Below are 20,488 nucleotides of genomic sequence, written 5' to 3' on the forward strand. Positions count from 1 at the left end.
CAAATAAAATACACCCTTTTTCTATTCAATATGTTTTTTTTTTTCCAATTCCTTTTTATGGTACCCTTCTATATGTGAAAATGTGAAAAAAAAAAATTGATAATCTCTTCTGCTGCACTCACGTGATAGTCACATAATTATTAAGTGACCCCCCCAAGGGCGAGAAAAAGGGTTGTATTTTGTGCACATAAGAGACAGTGGGAGATACTCAATTGCCTATCACCCAGAGGAAGTACAAAAGAGGAGTGGCAATGTATAGGCTATGTAAAAATCAAGGTGGCATATACGATGAATGTAAAATGAACCATTTTGGGGGTGCATAATGTCATGTGATGTGACCCTAGTCTCGACGGAAAAGGAGTAACGATCATGTCTATGTGTGAGAAGAAAGGCGCATCAATGCTGCTTCGTTGCCCTAGAGGAGTTGGGTGAGGAATCCTACTGACTGCGAGGGTATGTGGTAGCTCTGTCTAGATGGCTGTCAAAATGGTGGACACCCACTCTAATCAACAATCAAGAAACTACCATCCACACTCCCTGTGCAAAAGGACAGACCCAAAAACACTGCCTCAAAGACTCAGGCTTGAAAGTATGTCGTTGACAAGTCGTGTCATGAGACCAGTGATAGCCGAACAAATAACAACAGACATTCATGCATTGGCTATCATCCATAGTGAAAAAAAATATCCTGCGGCTAATCCAGAGGGTCCAAATGCATGGCCAAAATTCTCTCTGAACAGCGGGGAGGGTGCACCGATCCTGCCATACCTCTGACTTGAGTGAAAGGTGAGAAGGGTGCCGAGTCTGCAAAAGAAGTCTCCTCACAAGGAAGAGAGAGTAATAAAAAAGGGATAGAGGGGCTCCATCATCGCTTAACCAAGGCCAGTGCCACTCACGAGGATCCCATTCCAACTGAACAAGTGGCTTTCCTTGCCAAATACACAATCTCTTGAGTGGTGCCTCCTCAGTAAATGAACACAAGATCTCCTCTCGAAAGATCCTGTCACGAGTCTGTGTAAACTAACTTTACTTGATTTCTTTTAAAGCACCCCTCCGGAAATGTCAATGCCCGAGTTGCATGGTGTGAGGCGGACAATGAGAGTCTAAGCCGGGCGTCCAGTGAGCACTGGCTATGAATGTAAATCACTTGATAGCTGACCGACATTGCATTTTTTGATGTGGTTCCAATGGTGATTGATGGTTAGACGACTGCCATGGAAGCATCTCCTAAAATGTAGGGAACTGCTATTTTGGACCTGAAAATGTGTTCTCATCATTAGCTCTGGAATGACAAGGGGAACATTTTATTGCTCTGCTACCAAGTCAACTGACCCACCAATTGAGATATTTTTAGTCAAGTTGGCCAAAGTCAGAAACTGGGCGAGGTGTTACTCTGTGAGCATTTCTGCCACTCTAGGAGAGCAGGGGCGACCCTACAAGAGAAAGGGGGCACATTTTTCAGCAGTTATGCGGATTGCAACAGGTGCAAGAGCTATGGAGTTCTTCCTTTCCCTCTTATGTACAGTGTGGTGCCAGGAGTGATGCCCTGCATGCTACGCACTTCTCTCTCTCTCTCTCTCCCCTACCAGCAGTTATGCTATGCCCCTCAACTGGACTTCTCATTTGACCAATGTATAGTTGTGTGGGTTCATGCGCAATTGCTGAGGAAAGAGTCTCTTGCACAGGAACTGGATTAGCTAGTGGATAATCCCCCGCAGGTACAAGTGAATTCGGAGAGATTTCACATGCAAAATCTCGTCCGATTCAAAGGGCAAGTAGCCCTACAGGTGCGGGAGCCCGAGGACTTGCTACGGATGTGAGCAGACGTGAAACAGAGCCCGAAATAGGGAATGACAGCATGCTGTGTATTTTTGCAGGTTTAGGGTTTTGGCCCTAAATGGTCTCTAATACCCCCAGGAGGTTCGGGGACGTGAAGGGACCGCTATAGAGGTGATCTGGCACATTTTTGGGGCAGAAAACAAAGAATTCAGCGTGCTGCAAATTCTCGCCGGGTTTTGCAAAGTGATCGTATGCATCGGGAAAGTCATCTATTGCGTGGGGATACTGACTATGAAGCATCCTAGTACAGTTATGCAGCCAAAATCTGTCCAGAACAGATGGAATTCATCCCAGATTGTGCGGGACAACTTGTAGAAAGTCATAGGTTTTATTTCCTCTATTAAAGAATAAAGAAATACCGAAAAGGGCACCAACCTTTAGGGCCTACATGTGTCACTGTCTCCTTGGGAGCATTCTAGCTTCCTGGCCGTGCTTTCGTTTTGAAGTGTAATCCCATTCCCGGTTACAGGTTCCTTTTAAGTCATTGCTTTGTGTCGTATAATGAAGTGTTAAAGAATCGGGTGAAAGCTAACGTCTACCGCCCTACGGGCTGGTTTCATGGTTTCGTCCTCGCTGGGACCAGATCACTTTTTCCTTGAGAAGTGAGCCTTGGTTGGTTTGCGGCGAAGACACAAAGCACATGAACTTGGAATTACACAATGGCTGACAGGACATACGATGCTAGAGAAGAGGGTTCCTCTTCCTAGAGTAGACAGGCTATTCCTTTACACCATGAAGTTGGCGAGAGTTCACGGCCGCCACTGTCTACGCCTTTTGTTCGTGTGAACGCACAACGAGAACAGGTTCAAGGGTTCATGACTGGGCACTTTGAAGAGGATGCGTTTAGGACACAATTAGTTGCTGCTGTGAATGTCTTCACTCAGTTGGTGCAAAATCCAAGGTTTATGGATTAACTGCAAGCACCATCAAAGTAACAGTAGGCAAGGGAATGCCCTCAGCGTACAAAGCCTGTTGAGGCTCAAGCCCAGGTCCCCCATGCGACTCAGCAGGATAGGGAATACTCGCATGTTGCGGAGGCTGGGGCTCCAAAACAGGTTCCTCCCGTGCTTGAACAGGTGGCTAGAATGCCTATTCCACATGTTATGCCAGCTCAGTCCCCCACCTTTCAGAGCCCGCATGTTGTCTTGAATGGACAGGGAACTGGTTACCAGGCAATGCACCCAGGTTTTCCACCACCCATAGTACATCCTAGGTATTTCGGGGGTGGATGAAGGTTCCAATGTATAGATGGTTATGCGCCTGGAAGTCAGCCATACATGCCAGGAATAGTGTTTGGGGGTATGCAAGGCATCATGACAAACCCCATGTATGGTAGTATCGGCACGTAGCAGGGCTTTCAGTGCAACCAGGGCCAGTTTGGGGTGCCACAGGGTCATTTTGGCATGGCTGGTTTTTCTGGACAACAGCCAAATATCGCACCTTTGACACAAGCATACTATTCCTTATGACAATTTGGGGGGCACTGGAAAAGTAGAAAGCTTACAAAGAAGGTGGTGCAACTGTGAAGTTCAGCACCTTCAGTGGCTTCGAGGATAAAGCGAAGGCTCTCACTTTCCTCCAGCAGTTTGATATGGCTTATGCAGGGGGGAATTTTACCAGAGGCCTCTAAAGTAAGGAAAGGTGCCACTTTCTAAAAGGACAATGCGCTTACATGGTGGACGACACTACTATTGCAAGGACAGGCACCTGCCACTTGGGTTTACTTCAAGCAAATGTTTGCATCTGCTTGACTGTCAAATGAATTTGAAGCCGACGTCATGACAAATTGGCACCAGCTTACTTCGGCTACATGCAAGAGCTTGCTGGAGTACAATAGGAGGTTTTGTAAAGCCTTACTCTCAGTGACCTCTTATAGATTTGTGCCATTGATAGAGCAGATTGAGAAGTACTGTTTGGGTTGCCTAAAGGGCTTCGCGATTATTGTACCAAGAACAAAGTAGCTACCCTCACTCAGCTTATGGAAGTTGCTAACACTGGTCTTTCCTTGTTGAAAGGAGAAGACAGTGGGTTTCTGAGCAACGAGAAAGGAGGGCAGCAAAAGAAAAAATCAGCAAAGCAACCCTTTACGAAAGTGGCTCCTGAAGCGTCCCAGGGGCCAGCCAAGTTTAATAAAGGCAAAGGTTCAGCCAAGACTTCTAGAGTGCAGGCAAAGAAGCAAAAAAGAAATCCTTTTATGCGTAAGACACCCGAGGAAAAGGAGGTCTTGATGGCTGAAAACAAGTGCTTTATATGCGAGCAGACTGGTCATTTTGCAACCAACTGTCCACAAAAGAAAAGGCCAGGTGACTCAGATGACAGAGGACATGAAAGGAAAGAAGCCTATGCCCTCGCAAGTTTAGTGCCACACATGTTGGGCGACAGGCCTAGTATAGATGCCAATGAGTTATGCAGAGCGTGGGGTAAAGTTAGAGACCAGATGGCACTTATCTTCTTTGATCCAGGTGCCAAAGAAAACTTTTTCACACCAAAATTATCTATGAAGCTAGGCATCAGAGTTGAAGAGAGGCAGGATTGGCATGTCCTGGCCACTCAGTGTGCGTTACTCCCATCATTGGAAAGCTGCGTCTGCATATTCAGCTGTATGTGGACACAAAAGAGTTCTACATCATGCCACTAGAAGGATGTGATGTCTTGTTGGGGATCCCATGGATGTTTTGAGTGCATGGAGTCTTGGATACCTACAACAAAAAGATCCCGTACAACATAGGGGAAAAACTCACATCTTGGATGTAAAGCTAAAAGGAGAGTCAACCCCTATTGTATCTGCTTCTGCTATCACTTTTGTAATAAATAATCATCTTTCTGCATGCTTGGTTTTTGCACGTGATGTTTCAGATAGTAATTGTCAGTCAAATTTATTTGTGCTAAATAAAGACAGGTTAGCATTTTTGCAAAAGTTTAATGGATGCTTTTCTGATTCATTACCGATGTCTCAACTACCGCCGGAGAGGCCCGAGGATCATGCGATTGATTTGGTGCCAGGTTGTAGCCCAGCAAATAGGCCACTGTATAGGGTTAGTGAGGCGCAATGGAAAGAGATTATGAGCCAAGTGGAGGAGCTCTTAGAGAAAGGGTTGATTCAGCCTAGCTCGTCACCCTATTGCTCTCTAGTGCTCTTTGTACAGAAAAACGATGGCTCGTGGCACATGTGTATTGACTACCGTGCGTTGAATAAGAATACCATCAAGAATAGGTTTCCTATTCCAAGGATTGATGATATTCTTGACCGCCTAGAGGTGCAAGGATTTTCAGTAGGATCGACCTTAAAAGTGGGTACCATCAGATTTGAATTAGGCTTGAGGATGTGCACAAGACTGCATTTAGAACAACATTTGGTCTCTACGAGTTCTTAGTGATGCCATTTGCTTTTACGAATGCTCCTGCTACGTTCAATAGGATGATGGATATGATCTTCCGTCCATATCAGAACTTCGTTTGGCACATTCTTTGATGAATTGATAGTCTATCAAAGAATGAAGAGGAGCATAAGCATCACTTGACCACTGTGTTTGAAGAGTTGCGCAGTAACAGATTGCTCATCAATGGCAAGAAAAGCGAGTTCTTCTTGGAAGAGATCCAGTTTCTCAGACACATTGTGTCAAAGGATGGTGTCCGAATGGATCCTGCGAAGGTGGAAGCAATCAAGACATGGCCAGCTTTAAGGACTGTGCACGATGTCCATAGCTTCTTAGGGCTATGTCCTTACTGCAGAAGATTCATTCGCAACTTTGCAGAGATTGCTTCACCTTTACATGCTTTGCAAAAGAAAGAGGTCACTTTCAAATGGACACAAAAAGAGATTTCAGCTTTTAATCACTTAAAGGAAAAGATGACTTCAGATCCAGTCATTGTTTTGCTAGATATCGGAAGTCATTTGTGGGCCAGTGTAATGCTTGTGGCAGTAGCATTGGTGCAGTGCTAATGCAAGATGGAAGGGTAGTAGCCTATGAGAGCGGAATCTTGCAAGGGCCAGAGATGACCATGTAGATCTATGAAAAAGAGTTACTGGTTGTGATTCATGCGCTCTTAACTTGGAAACATTACCTGCTAGGTGATGATTTTGTTGTCCAAACGGATCATCAGACCTTGCGATACTTTTTGACACACCAAAGCTATCAAAAAAGCATATGCGATGGCCAAACATTATTTCCATGTTTCACTTCCATATTGTGCATGTGGAAGGCAAGAAGAATGTTGTGGCTGATGCGTTATCAAGAAAGCCACAAATTTCAGCTGTGTCAATTCCTTATCATCATAATAGTATGCGAGTGACAAAGATTTTGCAAGGATCTTTCAATAGTTACAGGAAGGACAACGTCATGAGAACTACCTGGTTTCATGATGATGCATGGTAGACTCTGTGTCACTAGGTCATTGCGACATAAGGTCATGATAGAGAGTCATGTCCCACCGTATGCAGGGCATCGTGGTATATATGCTACAGTGAAAGCGGTTGAGACATTCTTGTATTGGCCTACCTTGAGGAGAGATGTGGATGCCTTTGTGCGAGCTTGCGTGATTTTCCAAAAGGTCAAGTTTGACAGGCAAAAGGCACCAGGGCTATTACAGCCATTGCCGATTCCAGATAAACCATGGGAAAGCATAGCTATGGATTTTATCTTTGATCTTCCGAGAACACAGACAGGGAATAATGGAATCTGGACCATTATTTGCGCTCATTTCATTCCTATTAGGAAGAAGATAAAACCAGATTAGATGGCACGTCTCTTTATGTACAATATCTTTAAGTACCATGGTATGCCACAGTCAATTGTCAGTGACCGTGATCCACGGATGACGAGTCTATTCTGGAGAGGCATATTTGAGAATATGGGCCCTACACTTACGTTCTCATTGTCGTTTCATCCGCACAAAAATGGGCAGTCAGAAGAGGCAAATTCTATTGTCTTGGATCTGCTTAAGTGCTATGTGTCAGAGCACAACGCGAAGTGGGAGCAGTATTTGCCATTGGTTGAGTATGCGTACAATAATACAGTGCATTCTTCAATAGGCAAAGCACCTTTTGAAATTGTCAAAGGTCATGTGAAAGTTCCTCCCATTTTGCATACCAAGGAAAAGATCTTTCAGGCAGATCAATATGTAAAGAATATGGATGAAATGTACCAGAAGATAAAGCATGCCCTTGAAAGGACACAAGCAAAGCAAAAGAAAGCTGTTGACCTCCACCGTCGTGAATTGCTATTTTCACTTGGTGATTGGGTACTGTTGCGGTCTGAAAAGGCACGCTTAAAGAAGAGAAAAGGTAAAGAAAGTCTCTTTACAAAGCTTAGTATGCGTTACTATGGGCCTTTTCAAGTAGAAGAGAAGATCAACGACGTCAATTATAGGCTGAAATTGCCCGAGGACTGGAAGATTCACAATGCTTTTCACGTGAATCTTCTCAGACCATTTATTGGTGATGTGCCAAAGGATGTGCCAGTTAAAGAGCAGCCAGAAGTTGAAGATCTTGATGAAATTTTGGTCCCAGAACAGCTCATGGCACACAAGGAAAGAAAAGTCAAAGGCAAGGTTACAAGATGATATTTGATGAAGTTCAAGAACTATCCACTTATGGATGCAAAGTGGATGGAAGAGACGAGCTGTTAGAGTCACCAAATGTATTGTAGCTTTACCTTGAAGCCTTTGGTTTACCACCTACGTATTCTCCAACTAAAGTAGAGCAAAGGTCAAAAGGAAAGAGACCTGCGTAGAGGGGGGTGATCCAGGAGCTAGCACATCTCATGTATCTATGGATTTAGAGCAATAGAAGTGTACCCAGCTTGGCAATTTCCCTTCGGGAATAAAAGTTTTGTCTAAAAATCTGTTCAGTGCTATAGAAGTAAGTATGTCTTGTCAGTTGTCAAGAGTACAACAATTGCTTCTAATGATTACATGTTGACGCATTTTTAAACTGCTGGTTTATTATTCTTGAAAGCATTGGAAGTGTACTAAAAGTTATGGACTCTATTAAAGCCAGTGGCCCAGTGTGAAAGATATCCACTATGTCAATGAAACAGTCTCACAGGTAGACCATACATGAGTTAACAAGTGTTGATTACACAAGAGTGTTAACTAGGAGCATGTATGTCTGGTACCATGTCGATCAGGTGTGTACACACCAAAAGGTTGACAGCCGTGATACGGTGTCCTTGAAGTGCGCCTGTACACACTAATGGATTGATATTCATGCAAACAAGGACGTTCGCGATTTCAAGACGGGAGGTATGTCACCAATCTGTGGAAACTAACTTTACTTGTCGATTTCTGTTCGAGGGATATGTTATTTGACTTGTTTTAAAGCACCCCTCTAGAACTGCCAATGCCTGAGTTGCATGGTGTGAGGCGGACAATGAGAGTCTAGACCGGGCGGCCAGTGAGCACTAAAGTTGGACAAATGGATTAAGGTTAGCCACGGTGGGGCTACGAATGTAAATCACTTGATAGCTGGCCGACATTGTATTTTTTGATGTGGTTCCAGTGGTGATTGATGGCCAGACGACCCGTGTGAATGCCATGGAAGCATCTGCTAAAATTTAGGAAACTGCTATTTTTGACCTGAAAATGTGTTCGCGTCATTAGCTCTGGAATGACAAGGGGAACATTTTATTGCTCTGCTGCCCAGTCAACTGACGACCAGTTGAGATATTTTTATGCCAAGTTGGCCAAAGTCGAAAACTGGGCGAGGTGTCACTCTGTGAGCATTTCTGCCACTATGGGAGAGCTGGGGTGAGCCTACAAGAGAAAGGGGACGAATTTCTCAGCAATTAGGCAGATTGCAACAGTGCAAAAGCTATGGAGTGCTTCCTTTTCCTCTTATGTACAGTGTGGTGCCAGGAGTGATGCCCTACACGCTACGCACTGCTCTCTCCCCTACGAGCAGTTATGTTATGCCCCTCAAGTGGGCTTCTCATTTGACCAATGTACAGTTGTGTGGGTTCATGAGTGATTGCCGAGGCAAGAGCCTCTTGCGCAGGTACTGGTTTAACTAGTGGCTAATCCCTCGCAGGTACAAGTAAATTCGAAGAGGTTTCATGTGTGAAATCTCGTCCGATGCAAAGGGCAAGTAGCCCTACAGGTGCGGGGCCTCAAGGACTTGCTACGGATCATGCGATCGGCACGCAAAACGAATCCCAAAACAAGAATTACATCATGCTGTGTATTTTTGCAGGTTTAGGGTTTGGGCCCTAAACGGTCTCTAATACCCCCAGGAGGTTCGGGGACGTGAAGGGACCGTTGTAGAGGTGATCTGACGCATTTTCGGGGCAGAAAACAGAGAATTTAGCGTGCTGCAGATTCTCGCCAGGTTTTGCAAAGTGACCGTATGCGTCAAGAAAGTCATATATTGCGTGGGGATATTGACTGTGAAACGTCCTAGTAGCGTTATGCTGCCGAAAGCGCGCCAGAACAGATGGAATTCAACCCAGATTGTGCAGCACAGCTTGTAGGAAGTTATAGGTTTTATTTCCTCTGTTAAAGAATAAAGTAATACCGAAAGGGACACCAACCTTTGGGGCCTAAAGGTATCATTGTCTGCTTGGGAGCATTCTAGCTTCTTGGCCGTGCTTTTGTTTTGAAGTGTAATCCCATTCCCAGTTATTAGGTTCCTTTTAATTCATTGCTTTGTGTCGTATAGTCAAGCGTTAAAGAATCGGGTGAAAGCTAACGTCTACCGCCCTACGGGCCGGTTTCAAATCCTACCACTCTTTAACACTGCCAATGGGTAGTCAACTGCTGATCACGTGAAACCTCACCTTCAGACTCTAGTCTTATGTGACTTCCATGATGGCAGTCTCCGCAATGCTAAAGATGAGATTCTCTTGCTCAGTGACAATCGGTCACCTGAGTGAGGATTAAAGTACACCCAACATCTAGGATGAGAAGGTAAAAGAGTATATCCCCCAATGAGGGCATCCCACTCAGTTGGAATAGCCTCATCAATCTCTCTTATACAAGAAGCAACCCCTCTGTGGATACTGTAAGTAGATCCAAGCACTTGTGTCCCAACCAAGGAAGCATCTTACCAACGGTGTAAGGAACCTTCTTGCCCATCATCCCATCTAACCCAATCAATGTGTATCCTCTCGCCTACATGATGGTTTTCTGAGTCTTATCACATATGCATTTCATGCAAGTGGCTTCCTCGCTACCTCTTGGACATAATCGGTGGTGAATCAAAGCAAGACATAATTCCTTTGAAATCCGTAGCAAGCAATGCATAAATGATGACAAATGAGACATCTCTCTCTCTCTCTCTCTCTCTCTCTCTCTCTCTCTCTCTCTCTCTCAATTCTCTCTTTGTCTATTTGTTGTGTACTAGCAGTGCTTCTGTAGTTGAGAGCTCTCTCTCCTCCTCTTGGGAAGCTCTCTCTCTCTCTCTCTCTCTCTCTCTCTCTCTCTCTGTCTCTCTCTCTCTCTCACACACACACACACACACACCCACGAAAATCGACAGCTGCGGTAGCTCTCTTGAAGCGCACGAACCAAGAGTAAAATGCCAGGCTAAACATAGTCGGGACCGCACGTGTAAGGAGGAGCAAACGTGGCTGCCTCGATTGATCGCACATGTAATGGGGTTGACGACATCTCTCATCGATCGGTGCCCGTGTTGTCACATACTCTTTCATCCTCTCCACCAATATCGTCCCGTAGTGTCTGTTCGGCATGCTCATGTTCCGCATCTTCCCCACACCTATGTCGTGTTCACATTATCTAATACCACCATGTTAATGATATTGCCATAGTTGAGGTGTGGCTTGGTCTAAATAATGGATTCTATGCACATGTGGCACAATCGCTAACCGGGGGGCCCGTCCGTACACAAAAAGAACCCCCCCCCTTCCCACGTGGGTGCAACGAACAAAATGAGTTTGAAATATAGTCGTTTGCAGCGAACGTTTGAGCACTGACAATTAAGCATTGGCTTAGTGGTTGGGCATTCGAATACGATCTTGGGTTCCAACCCCCACTTGTTTAATCACCTTTTTGGTTTAAGCATCTCCCCCCACTTGTTGCCTTGAAAAAATTCCAAGGCACGAAAAATGACCGGAATCGGTGAAGCCGGTTGTGGATCATACCATGTGGCGGACGTGCATGCGTGCGTGTTACATAAGATGAGGGGGTTACCCGCTCGATTGGTTGAGAGTGCGTAAGGTTTGCAATTGGTTTTCTTTAAGAGAAATCTGGGTTACCTTTTCCATTTGACACAATTATAGATTGATCATGGGCTATGCGACAGGCGAGGGATTTAGGTTGAAAGTGCCTAAGGTTTTTATTGGCCCCTTTAATTTACCCTAGCCCAAGGAGCCTATGGTTAAGAAAATTTTAACCCTCAATCCCACAGAGCATTTTCATTTAACTATCGAATGCGCCCTCCCAAGCTGAAAACAATGCAGAGAAATGGCGGTAATTCATAGCCTCTCTTAGGTGGAACAATGTTGGGTGCTTTACCCTACTCCAAATTCCAATTGTTATATCCCTTCCTTCATGGAGTGGCTGCTTAAGCTCACGTCCTGGTTCTGCGTGTTGAGGAATGCTCTGGATGGGAGTTAACCTGGCTATATTTCGAGAACTGCTTATGTGCAGCGTCTTCAAGGTGGTGAAGGGGCAATGGTATAAGTATCGGGGTGCTTGCCCTCGTGTAGGTGGCAGTGGCGGGCACAATAAGTCACAGTTTTTTGGGGGCCAGCATGTCGATTGAAATTTGAAGCTATAGCGAGCCGCTCGCCTCATGCACGCTCAAGTGTGCGTGCAGCGTAGCGGTAGAGACACACCTTCATTAAAGCGTAAGTGTGTAGAGTTCAATGTCGCGTGGGTTAAGCGTTGACCTCGACTTTGATCAACCGGTTGTGGCTCGCTTCAGGTCACTAGGAAGCAGGCTGCAGATGGGGGTTGTCTGCCATATATCTAACCAAATCTCTGATTAACACATGGGAGTGCCCCTCTCTCTCTCTCTCTCTCCTTCCCCCCCCCCGGGGCAAGGGGGAAAAATGGCGGCCTGCTAAAGTTTGCTGCGGGGGGCAGGTGCACGGGGCGTGGCACGCTATTTTTTTGGAGGAAACACTTTCTAGGAATCATATTTATTAAGCTAAATGGAAGCTGAAGAAAACCATAAATCAATTATAAGCAAGTTATAAAGATACAAAAAGCAGAAAACAGTTGCCAACACCTTACTGAGGATATAATATTTTTTTCCATGCTTAATTAGCTGTGCCTTACATTTGAAGATGATTTCATAGCCAATCATTTACAAACTTACAAAGCTTGTAGTCCATTCCCATTCGCATTCAAATAAAGTGTTTTCCATACAAAGAACATGGGCTTTGATCACTTCAGAAAGCAGGTTTATCATTATCACTATGTACATAAAGAAATGCAAATTATAATCTATCGATAATGCATGTGGGGCAAAACAAAAACAGGAAAAATTACCTGGGGACTCTAGGGCGAATATGGGGGTGAGGGAACCTGTGAGGGCAGATATGGAGGTGGGGGAACCTGTGAGGGCTTGAGGTAAGGAGGGGGGGGATACGATATCTGCGGTGGGGGATATGGTGTCTCCGGTGCGGGGTACGGGACATAGGGAGGGGGATATGGTGTCTGCGGTGGGGGGTACGGTACATAATAGGGAGGGGGATATGATACGTAGCTGGGTGGTGGGGGATAGTAGGGCATCTGCTTTGCCTTGAAGTACGGTGGCGGCGGCGTGTCAGCAGCCTGGCTCCTGTGTCCGCTCATGAGCTCCCGCGTCGCACATGCAGACATGATAAACCCTGGCCGCAGCTTGTACTCGCCATGCTCTGTTTCTACAGCCCACATCATGACGATTGCCATCACCACTAGCACCAGCTTCTGCATCCCCGTCACACCCCGTTCTAATATTCTGCTGCTCGCCATCCTTTACGTCTAATTGCTAGGCTAGCTACCTGCTGTGTGTTGACGCTGGCGGCCCTCTCCTCCCCCTTATAAAGGGGTTCTGGATCTGCCACAGGAGTCAAACTTACTTCTCTTCTTTCACGTGCTTCCCTTACCGCATCCCATTTTCGTCTCCTTAGTTGAAGGTCACGCCACCATAATAGTTGTGTTACTTTTCCACACAGAGCTGTCGTCGCAAAAGACTCATAGTCCTACTATGCAACTATTTTTCGCCTGCCATGGCAGCCTTAGTATTTGGCTCAAAGTCGGTGCATCTATGTGTCCCTCCCTCATTGGTCGGGAGGAGACACCTTACTTTCCCCCTTCTGGAATCTACGTGGCGAGGTTCTTTCTGATGCGCGCGACCCCTGCGCCCTCGCTTTCTCTGCTCCACGCGTGTGCAGATTCGGATTCGGGGATGGCTTGCGTCTCTGATGCTCAGCTTCGATGGAAGCTCCAATCTCTGCCAGGCGTGCCATGCTGTGCCCATGCTCTTCGATTAGCTTCGGATCTGGCTCATCATTGCGGGATGGCTTCCTACGGAGTTCCCATTTTCGACTGTTGTGTGTGACGTGTTGAAATAGGTGGGTCTTGAGGTAATTGGAAGTGTCAAGCGTCTTTGAGGGTTGTGTATCAAGTACTGCTCTTCCTCTTGAGCATGTGTTGGGTATGCTTATTGTATGGACTGCTGTCTTATGATACTTACTATGTTCCAAGGAAGGGTGTGGCAGATCTTGTGTCGTTTGCCCCTTGATTTTCCTGCGTTTACTGTCTGGTACTCCGTGTCTCTTAGGTTTAGAAACATTTTTCCTGAGCTCCCTCGCCTGATCGTGAAGCTTTCCACAGGCTCGGTCTTCTGAGAGAGCTCATTATTTGCCACCGATTCTGTGATAACATCTTAGCGTGCCTGACTACCGAAGGCTGGAAGCCCATGAGAAAAGGAATGGACTCTGCAGATAGGTTTTCCTCTACAGTAAAATTAACACCTATTGTTGGCCATTTGTTGGTACTTTTTGAAAGAGAAGTAGAACCCTGAAAGGGAGCGCACATGAGCCGGTTTAGGGTTTTCAAATGCATTATCCGGCCTTTTCGGACGTGGCCGCCATAGTGTTCTTGTGCACATGAAATAACGTTAAAAGCAAGTTTTCAATCATTGGCCGCTCAGTGTCGGCACCAATAAGCAGTGGCTGCCTGGCGTAGACGCCGCCCTGGAGGAGGTCGAGGCTTTGGATTACTTCAGTACCCAGGTCCTCGGTGCAGAGCAACACTTACGCGAGCTCGCTTCGTATCTACAGCCAGCTACTACAGCCTACTCCATTAACCGACACAGAGAGAGAGAGAGAGAGAGAGAGAGAGAGAGAGAGAGAGCGAGCTATATCACTGCAAGCAGAGGGAGTGGATTTGGAGCAGAGGGAGTGGCTGTTCACCCTGCACGGCGACATACGACAACAGACAAGCAATTGCATCTTCAAGTTGCAATTATTCAAATATTTTCAGAGGACAGTTCTCACACTAATGGTGACCAGTGTTAACCTCTGGGATTACTGCACTTTGTATCAGCTACCCGCCATCGCCTGTACCTTTAAGCTCTCTTCAAGCCACGGCAACAGTCCAAACTATCTACTGATGCATGCACTGTTCGGCCCAAAATTCTACAGTGTCGACCTTTGCAAACAATGAATACATTGCTTGCATTCTATTGGATCACTGCAGAGTTGGAAAGCCAGGGCTCCACCCCTACCCCAACTGCAACATCAAAACTGTTATTTACTGCTCTAGTAATCTTTCTATTCATGGCGTCGCCTGTCATTTTTGATCTGCACCTCGAGGCGCTCGCTGCAGTTCGAGAGTGGTGGATATCCCTGCACCAACACGCATTTTAGTCCCAAGTGCAAAGGCAAGTCTGGATCCGCGAGGAGGATTACACAGATGACATTTTCATGAAAAGGTATCGTATGCCTAAACCGGTCTTTCAAATTCTTTTACAAGCTATTGTGCCTTTTCTTCCATCGACCGATCGAGATAATTTCGTTCGTCCTCCGATAGACCTAGAACTGGCTCTTAGTTTTACTCTCCTTAGGCTTGCCCACAACGATTCCACCACTCACATTAGTGATACCTTCGGTGTCGAAGAATCAACTGTGCGTAAGTACTGTAACATCATGGTGGACATCCTTGCCACACGCTTACATCCTCAATACATCAGTGTGCCGTCCGTTGAGCGGCTACATCAAATTATAGCTGAATTTTCGACCATCACTATGTTACCGAATGTGTGTGGCGCGATAGATGTCACTCACATAAGGTTGGCTAGGAGACCGAAACGTCGTGACACTCCAGCACAGTATTGGTGTAGACACCATTTCCATTCAATCCTATTGCAGGCAGTGTGCAATGCCAGGAAAAAATTGTGGGATGTGTGCGTGAGCGTGCCCGGAGGCACTAACGATGCTGCGCACTGGAAGAGCTCTACGTTGTATAGGCGCATGCGGTCCCGACAAGTCCTCTATGCTCTAGTAATTACGTTGGAGCGTTTGCGCATACAACCATACCTCCTCGCAGACAAAGGCTACGGTTCTTCCTCTTTGATGATCACTCCATTTGGAGAGGGCACCGCTCCTAGTCAGGGACCTTGGGATGAATTTAACCGTCACATTTCCAGAGGACGCGTTGTAATTGAAAATGTTTTTGGCATCATGAAGAACAGGTGGCGAATTTTGCAAAATATGCCGGTGGACCTTAGTCGAGCTCCAGCTTATGTGATTGCATGTTGTGTGCTTCATAATTTTTTGGCTGAGCATGGTGTGCATGCTGTGGATAGAGAAGAGCAATTTGATCCCCATCCAAATATTTTGCCCGCTCCAAGAAGTGCTAGGAGAAAGCGTATTCTAGGTCAGAGAATGCGCAACATTCTATACAGGGACTGGGTTGCCAGATATCAATTAGCAAATAACAATGCCAGATGAGACTCACGGGAGTGCTAGGCATTTGTCCATTGCAATGATCCACATAGTTGGTATGTGCACTCTACCACCCTGTCTCCATGTCTCCACTCTAACTACCAGTCTCTGTAACTGTAACGTTGACGCATATTGTTTACTTCTCTAACTCTAACAATAACGCTTAGTCTTTCTCTAACTCACAGCTCTAACTACCCAATCACTGTAACTACCTATCTATCTAACTCTTAACTTCTACGCATAGTTGATCTAACTCTCCTAACTCTAACTATAACGGTAACTCTTTCTCGTAGTCACAATAACTACCCAACCACTGTAACTACATGTCTCTCTAACTCTAACTTTTACGCATAGTTGACCTAACTCAATAACTCCAACTATAACGCTAAGTCTTTCTCGTAATCACGCTAACTCCCCAACCACTCTAACCACCTGTCTCTGTAACTCTAACTTTTACGCATAGTTGATCTATCTCTCCTAACTCTAACTATAACGCTAACTCTTCCTCGTAGTCACAATAACTACCCAACCACTGTAACTACCTGTCTCTCTAACTCTAACTTTTACGCATAGTTGACCTAACTCAATAACTCCAACTATAACGCTACGTCTTTCTCGTAATCACGCTAACTCCCCAACCACTCTAACTACCTGTCTCTGTAACTTTTACTTTTACGCATAGTGTGATCTAACTCTCTAACTCTAACTATAACGCTAAGTACCTGTCTCCCTAACTCTGTAATGTTTACGCATAACGTTTCCGCCTATCTCTAACTCTAACGTTAACTATCTATCTATCTTACTCTAGCTGTAATGCTAACCATCTGTACATATATCGTTCTAACTCTAACCATAACGCCAAATTACGTTGTAAATTTTTTACTACCTCCCTCTCTCCCGTAACCCCTTTGTCTGTAACTCTAACGTTAACTATCTATCTCTCTTACTCTCGCTATAATGCTAACCAACTGTACATATATCTTTCTAACTCTAACCATAACGCTAAATTATTCTCTAACTTTTTTACTAAATCCCTCTCTCTCGTAACCCCTTATCTCCAACTCTCTTCTCTCTTTCTGAAGAATCTATTTTTTTGTCATACTATAATTGATCACTAAGCCAAATGTTGCTACTGTGATTGACAACGAGAACACCATGAATTTTTAGTGGTAGGTAGGCAAATAAACAAACAATAGGTACTTATTCTCTAACTTGTCAGACTCCAAATTGCATTAACTCTACAAAGAGACACAGCAGTGTCAGGCAGGAGAGACTCAGAGAGAAAGAGAGAGACCATGTTTGAAGAAATGACGTAGGCATTGCTATATTTTATTGTTGGGTTACATCAATATTCTGCCTGACAAGATGCAATCTTACGTTGTCGAGAAATTAGCGGTCTTGCCAGGAAAGCACCAGGCTTATGGCTGTGAGAGTTTGTGAGAGAACTCAACAAAAACTATATGAAGGAGTTAAACCATAGATGCCATGAAGCCTAAGGTTTGGAAAGAAGTGCAATCAAAGAAGACTCACTCTTTCTATCTTGCATTCACACACACAAAGAAAGAACGCAAAAGAGAATGTCAAAACAATACAAAGATGAAAACATCAAGGCTATGGTCATATCGTATCATGGGTAATATGAAAAGGTTAATGGATGAGTTAATGGCATTCAATCTTGGCTAACCAAATAGGCTACGAATTGTTCTTTGGAATTGTAGTTTTGTGCTTACCATAATATAGATATTTTGTCTAGTGATTGGGATTAATTGTGTGTACAAATCCTCTTGGTTCATAGCAAGATAACTACGCTTACATCAAAAGAAAAATTATAGTCTATGAGAGGTAGTATGATGGGATCCGGTGATAGAAGTATTTCATTGAGCCTTTCAGGGCCGAAGAGAAACACTATACGTTGTTGAAAGTGTATTTTACGGCTAATCCATACGTTAATTCTAATAGATCGTACAGAGTGAAAGCGATAGAAATGGTCATCATGTGGGTTATTCATCTAGGATAGTATGTGAGAAATGTAGATATGAGAGAAGTGAAGAGATGAGAAGTTTCCCTTCCAAGCCCTATTCTTGCCCGTAGGCAATAAGGATACTGCAGGGAGAGATGTACCTGTAGCAAAGAGAACCTAAAGAGGATGAATTACTAAGAATGAGAGAGATAGGTTTGGTTAAGGAGATGAGATTAGTTACATATATATGTATATGTTGGATTAGAGATGAAAATGAAAACAACAAGAAATCAAGAACACATCTTGCTTGAAATTCTTCGGCACCATTATTGATGGGAGAGAGAAGAAGAGTGGATAATTCCACTTTGATTGATACACCAAGTGCAAACCTTCTTTGATTAGAGTTGATCTTCCAAGGTTAGCTTGCTGCAAGAATGGCTAGTCTTCTTCTAGGAAAAAGTGTAGGCTTGGGCTTATGTTAATGGCTAAGTACAATTAGGCGTTACTACTCACTCCCTCATGAATTCCTCTCATCAATGGCTTAAATGCTTGAGTTCTTTCCAAGGAAGAAGAGGTCCCCTTTTATAGGTGAAGGGAACCCACAAGGGTTTACACAAGAAGAGAGGAGCCAGTGTGAACAGGAATTGGAAAAGTTGGAAATGAGCTGTCCCTGCATGATGTGGGCAGACTGGGGTCCAGTATTTTGATCATATCTCCTCAACCGTGGCTCCAAATAAAAAAGTAAAAATATGGGAAAAAACTTCAGCTCATTAGCTACGATTTTCATTTTAAAATCGTTTTCCAATTCGGATTGGAATCTTGTGTAAAAAATTCATTAAAATAGGGTCCATTTATGGCAGCAAAAGTCTTCATGTGGTCTCCTTAGCCTAAACTTTCATTTAATTCCAAAGGACACCTCATGCCATATGAAAGCATGACATTGCTCCTTGACAAAGTTTTGTAATCATGCTTGCAATAATGCATTAAAATAAGTGTATCTTTGAAATCATGCCACCTAGTGTCCCACTAGGATTTGATTCTCTCCTAGTAGCTATTTAAAAAGAAATATAAGAAAAGTATACAAAATACATAGAATATATATATATTGGAGTTTACCCTAGATATAGGATCTAGCTAGGGTGTGAGATGATAATGAAATAGTAGAAATAAAGAATCAATGTTTTTTGCCCCAAGTTAAAGAGACGGAGCTATTGATGGTTTTCCCATAGTATTTTCTCATGGTAAAGTAAGGATATGTTACCCTTGAGAAAAATAATAGGATGAGATAGAAGTCTTATTATTATACTTAAATATGCATATGTACACTATAGGAAATATAATTATGTATCTAAAAAAATACAAGATAGATCTTGTAGCATGCGTTCCCACTATGTACGTGTCACAGCACAACATCCACCCCCTCTAAACCTGCACATCCTCCGGTATGTGCCACATTGTCTCTTTGTCACATTAGATCTCTTGTACATCTTCCTTGTCTTCTTCTTCACTGGATGATTCCAGAGCTTCATGTTCACTTTGATCTTCACCTGTGTTTTTCTCTTCTTTCTCATCCATATCTTCTAGATCATTGTCTCCTCTTCTCTTAAACATTTTAATCCTTTTTCCTGCAATGGGAATCTTTACTTCTGTACCATCTAGTTCAGACAAGCTGTAAGTAGCATTTTCATGCACATGCTTTACAACATACGGTCCAAACCATCTTTTTGAGAACTTACGCATGACTGTGTGCTGGTTATCAAGGCTACTATCATACACTAAAACCCAGTCACCTTTGTCAATTGCTTTGCTCCTGAGTCGATGTCGCTTATCAAAATAGTACTTGTTTTTCAACCTTGCATTTTTGAGTCGTTCTTTTGCAGCTTCAATGTCTCCAGGTCTTCTCTCTAGCTGCTTTATACGCAGTGCAAGGAGATCTTCCCTACTAAGCCCCTCTTGCCAAGGTAGTACATTCCATGTGGAAATTGTATCCTCAATCGGCATCACTGGCTTTTGACCATGCATTAGCTCCGCAGGCATGTAGCCAGTTACTGAGCTATGTGTTGTACGATCAGCCCATAAAGCATATGGTAACAATTTTGGCCACTCACCAACTCTTCCTTCGCAAGCCTTGGCCAAAGCTTTGATGATAGGAGGATGCCCTCTTTCACTCTTTCCATTGCCTTCAGGGTTGTAAGTTGTAGTAAGAGAAAGCTTGATCCCTAATCTAGAAAAGAACTCCCTTGCTTCTTCGGCATCCAGTTCACCTCGATCTGCAGTGATTTTTTCCACACAACCATAACGGCAAATCACCTCATCAAGAAGGAATTTGCACACAGCTTCTGTGGTCTTAGCTCTTAATGCTCTTCCTTCAACCTGGTTAGTTAGGTCCTCTCGTGCAAGAACCAAGTATCTCATCTGCCAGATTCCTAAAGGCGTCGTGACTAGATCCACAACCCATTTATAGTGCATGGCTAGTGGATATGTAGGGTGCAATCCATCACGATGTCGAACATTTGAATACATTTGACAAGTTACACATGACTCTACAAACTGAGATACATCTTTATACATACCCTTCCACCAGTATTTTTCTTTCAACTTGGAGAAGGTTGCCCACACACCCCTGTGTCCAGCCCATAGACTCTCATGAAACTCTTGCATGAGCTTTACTTGAGTCTCTTTTTTACATATAACCCGTTGTGGTGTAGCACCCTTTTGTTTAGGATGCTTCCACAAGTAACCATCCCTTAAAAAGTACCCATATGCTTTCCTGCGTATCCTCTTGAATTCTTGTTCA

The 20,488-nt window shown here is 44.2% G+C and overlaps 1 protein-coding gene and 1 pseudogene across 1 annotated transcript; one reads left to right on the forward strand and one right to left on the reverse strand.

The window, feature by feature from the left end:
* Positions 1 to 12,036: 12,036 nt before the first annotated feature.
* Positions 12,037 to 13,771, reverse strand: LOC147434714 (uncharacterized). Its single transcript, XM_086490020.1, has one exon. The coding sequence runs from the start codon at positions 12,751 to 12,753 to the stop codon at positions 12,298 to 12,300; it is 456 nt and encodes a 151-aa protein (XP_086346146.1). The 5' UTR covers positions 12,754 to 13,771; the 3' UTR covers positions 12,037 to 12,297.
* Positions 13,772 to 14,447: 676 nt separating this feature from the next.
* On the forward strand, positions 14,448 to 15,796 carry LOC147434715 (uncharacterized; annotated as a pseudogene).
* The last annotated feature ends 4,692 nt before the right edge of the window (positions 15,797 to 20,488 follow it).

The sequence above is a fragment of the Adiantum capillus-veneris genome, chromosome 19 (assembly GCF_014529385.1).
Source record: "Adiantum capillus-veneris isolate H3 chromosome 19, ASM1452938v2, whole genome shotgun sequence".
Lineage (NCBI taxonomy): Eukaryota > Viridiplantae > Streptophyta > Polypodiopsida > Polypodiales > Pteridaceae > Adiantum > Adiantum capillus-veneris.